Genomic DNA, 2630 nt, shown 5'->3' with positions numbered 1-2630 from the left:
GCCCAGCCCGTAGCAGGAGCTCTGCTCACTGCTGTCCTCCCCTTGTCCATCTGTCCGTCCCCACCCGCAGCCTCCAGCGGCCTGTGCACCATGTGGTCCCCCCAAGCACCGTGACTGAGGACTACCTAAGGAGTTTCCGGCCCTACCACACCACCGAGGACCTCCGCATGTCCTCCCTGCCTCCCCTTGGCCTGGACCCCGCCGCTGCCGCCGCCGCCGCCTACTACCACCCCAGCTACCTGGCCCCGCACCCGTTCCCCCACCCAGCCTTCAGGTGAGGCACCCCACGGAGTCCCCTCATGTCCTGGGGCCAGGCTCCCCAGCCTTCCACAAGTTAGCCGTTAGGGGTTTGCTCCTGGTGGGAGTCCCCCATCAGCCGTGCTGCCGCTGCCCCAGTGGCTGCCTGTGTCGCTGCCAGCCTGCTGGTGGCACAGTGCATGGCTTCACGGAGAGGAGGGAGCACTTTGCTGCTTGACTGGGAAGCCCCAGGGCAAGCGTGTCCCCCGTCTCTGCTCCGTGCAGGAGCCTCCCAGGTCCCAGCCCAACGTGTCTGTAGAGCAGGGGCTGCTGCTCATAGGGGGCCTGCGGTCGGGCCTGGAGGGGTCCTGGCTGGGCTTTGGGGCTGGCCGTGGCCTCTGTCGCCAGGGCCTTTGTGGAGGCTCCCGGCCATTCCGCCCTGGCTAGGGGGTACCTTTGGATGGGCCTGGGCTTTGTTTCCTTGAACTCTGGTTCTCACTGGGCCCCATCTTCTCTTCACAGGATGGATGACTCCTACTGCTTGTCAGCCCTCCGGTCCCCCTTCTACCCCATCCCCACCCCCGGCTCCCTGCCCCCGCTGCACCCATCTGCTATGCATCTCCACCTCTCTGGGGTCCGCTACCCCCCCGAGCTCTCCCACTCGTCCCTGGCTGCGCTGCACTCGGAGCGGATGTCCAGCCTCAGCGCCGAGAGGTAAGCCACGTCCTGGGCCGGGGCGTCCCTGCTCTTGCTGCCTGACAGCGCAGCGTGGCCCGCGCTAGGGCCTGGCTCGGCCGCTCGTGTCCGCGGTCTGTTCACCCACGAGGTGGGGAGGGACGGGTGCTAGACTTCGCGCTCCCAGCCGGTGCCTGGCGGCTCGGTGGTCCGTCGCCAGCCTCCTGGCACGAGCAGCACGTGCTGTGAAGCTCGGTCCGGGGGACTTCAAGTCTCTCGGTGACTTCATAAAAGCGGAGGCCTGCGCGTCTGCTGTCGTGGCACAGGTTACAGTGCTGGTCTCCCGCCCCCGGGAGTTCTCTCGGGGCCCGTGCCTCGTCCCCCCTGCGCCAGCACAGCGGCCGTTACCTCCTCCTCCCACTTCACCACAGGCTACAGCTGGATGAAGAGCTAAGGCGCGAGCGGGAGCGGGAAGCAGACCGCGAGCGGGAGAAGGAGCGCGAGCGAGAGCGGGAAAAGGAGCGCGAGCGGGAGAAAGAGCTGGAACGCGAGCGGGAGAAGGAACGGGAACGGGAGCGGGAGCTGGAGCGCCAGCGGGAGCAGCGGGCCCGCGAGAAGGAGCTGCTGGCGGCCAAGGCGCTGGAGCCGGCCTTCCTGCCTGTGGCCGAGCTGCATGGGCTGCGGAGCCACGCGGCCGAGGAGCGGAGCAAGCCCTCAGAGCAGCTGACCCCGACGCGAGCAGGTACCGCGGGGCCCCGGCGGCCAGCTGCCGGCCTCTGTGCAGAGATGCGCCGCGTGGCCCATCGTAGGCTACAAACGCGAGGTCACGGAGCCAGGCAGGAGTTGGGGAGAGGTGCCCAGTGGGCCCCCGAACCAAGAGACGTAGATCCCGTCACGCATGATAGTAAAATGCAGTGAAAGCATCAGGAAGGGAGAAATGCGTTTTGAGTGTTTCTTTGCCTTTGTCTTGAACATACTTTGTTTCATCGCGGGTATATGTCGTCAGTTGATAATGGCTTGTTAACAAGGGGCTTGCAGGATTCTGAGAACTCAGTCTGCTTTCTTGAGCCAGTGCGAGCCCGCGGCAGCACCGCGGCGGGTCCGATCAGGAGCGGTGCCCACCAGCCACCAAGCATCCCCGGAGGCCGTGCTTCCTGAAGCATCCATAGCGCCCCTGGGGTCAGGCGGCGGTGGAGAGAAGGGGGAGGCATGGGCCGGGCCCCGGTGCTGAGATCCTGCTGTGGCGGTTTCTCCCCCCCACAGAGAAGCTGAAGGAGGCGGGCCTGCAAGCACCGAAGCCCATGCAGCACCCCTTGCACCCCGCACCCACCCCCCACCACACCGTGCCCAGCCTCCTGTCCAACCACAGCATCTTCTCGCTGCCGGGCAGCAGCACCGCCACGGCCCTGCTGATCCAGCGCACCAACGAGGAGGAGAAGTGGCTGGCACGGCAGCGGCGGCTGCGGCAGGAGAAGGAGGACCGGCAGTCGCAAGTGTCGGAGTTTCGGCAGCAGGTGCTGGAGCAGCACCTGGACATGGGCCGGCCCCCCGTCCCCACGGAAGCGGAGCACAGGCCGGAGAGCGCCAGGTGTGGGGCTCGGCGGGGTCGGGGAGTGCCAGGGAACCCAGGGGCGGGGGTCTTCACGCTTGGATTTGCTCATAGCCTGCAGTTTGCCCTGCCTCCTGAGTCTTTCACTCGCTACCACACACTCCCCGCC

The 2630-nt window shown here is 66.9% G+C and overlaps 1 protein-coding gene across 2 annotated transcripts in view; it reads left to right on the top strand.

The window, feature by feature from the left end:
• Nucleotides 1–2630, top strand: part of GSE1 (Gse1 coiled-coil protein) — a 46299-nt gene that overhangs the window by 24283 nt on the left and 19386 nt on the right. For both annotated transcript variants that reach the window (XM_040633230.1, XM_040633231.1), the window contains one exon: nucleotides 2176–2500. In XM_040633230.1, the coding sequence (XP_040489164.1) occupies nucleotides 2176–2500 (325 nt within the window). The remainder of the gene's footprint in view (nucleotides 1–2175; nucleotides 2501–2630) is intronic.

This window comes from Ursus maritimus, unplaced genomic scaffold (genome assembly GCF_017311325.1).
Source record: "Ursus maritimus isolate PB19 unplaced genomic scaffold, ASM1731132v1 scaffold_19, whole genome shotgun sequence".
NCBI lineage: Eukaryota > Metazoa > Chordata > Mammalia > Carnivora > Ursidae > Ursus > Ursus maritimus.
This window is presented reverse-complemented; position numbering and strand designations above follow the sequence as displayed.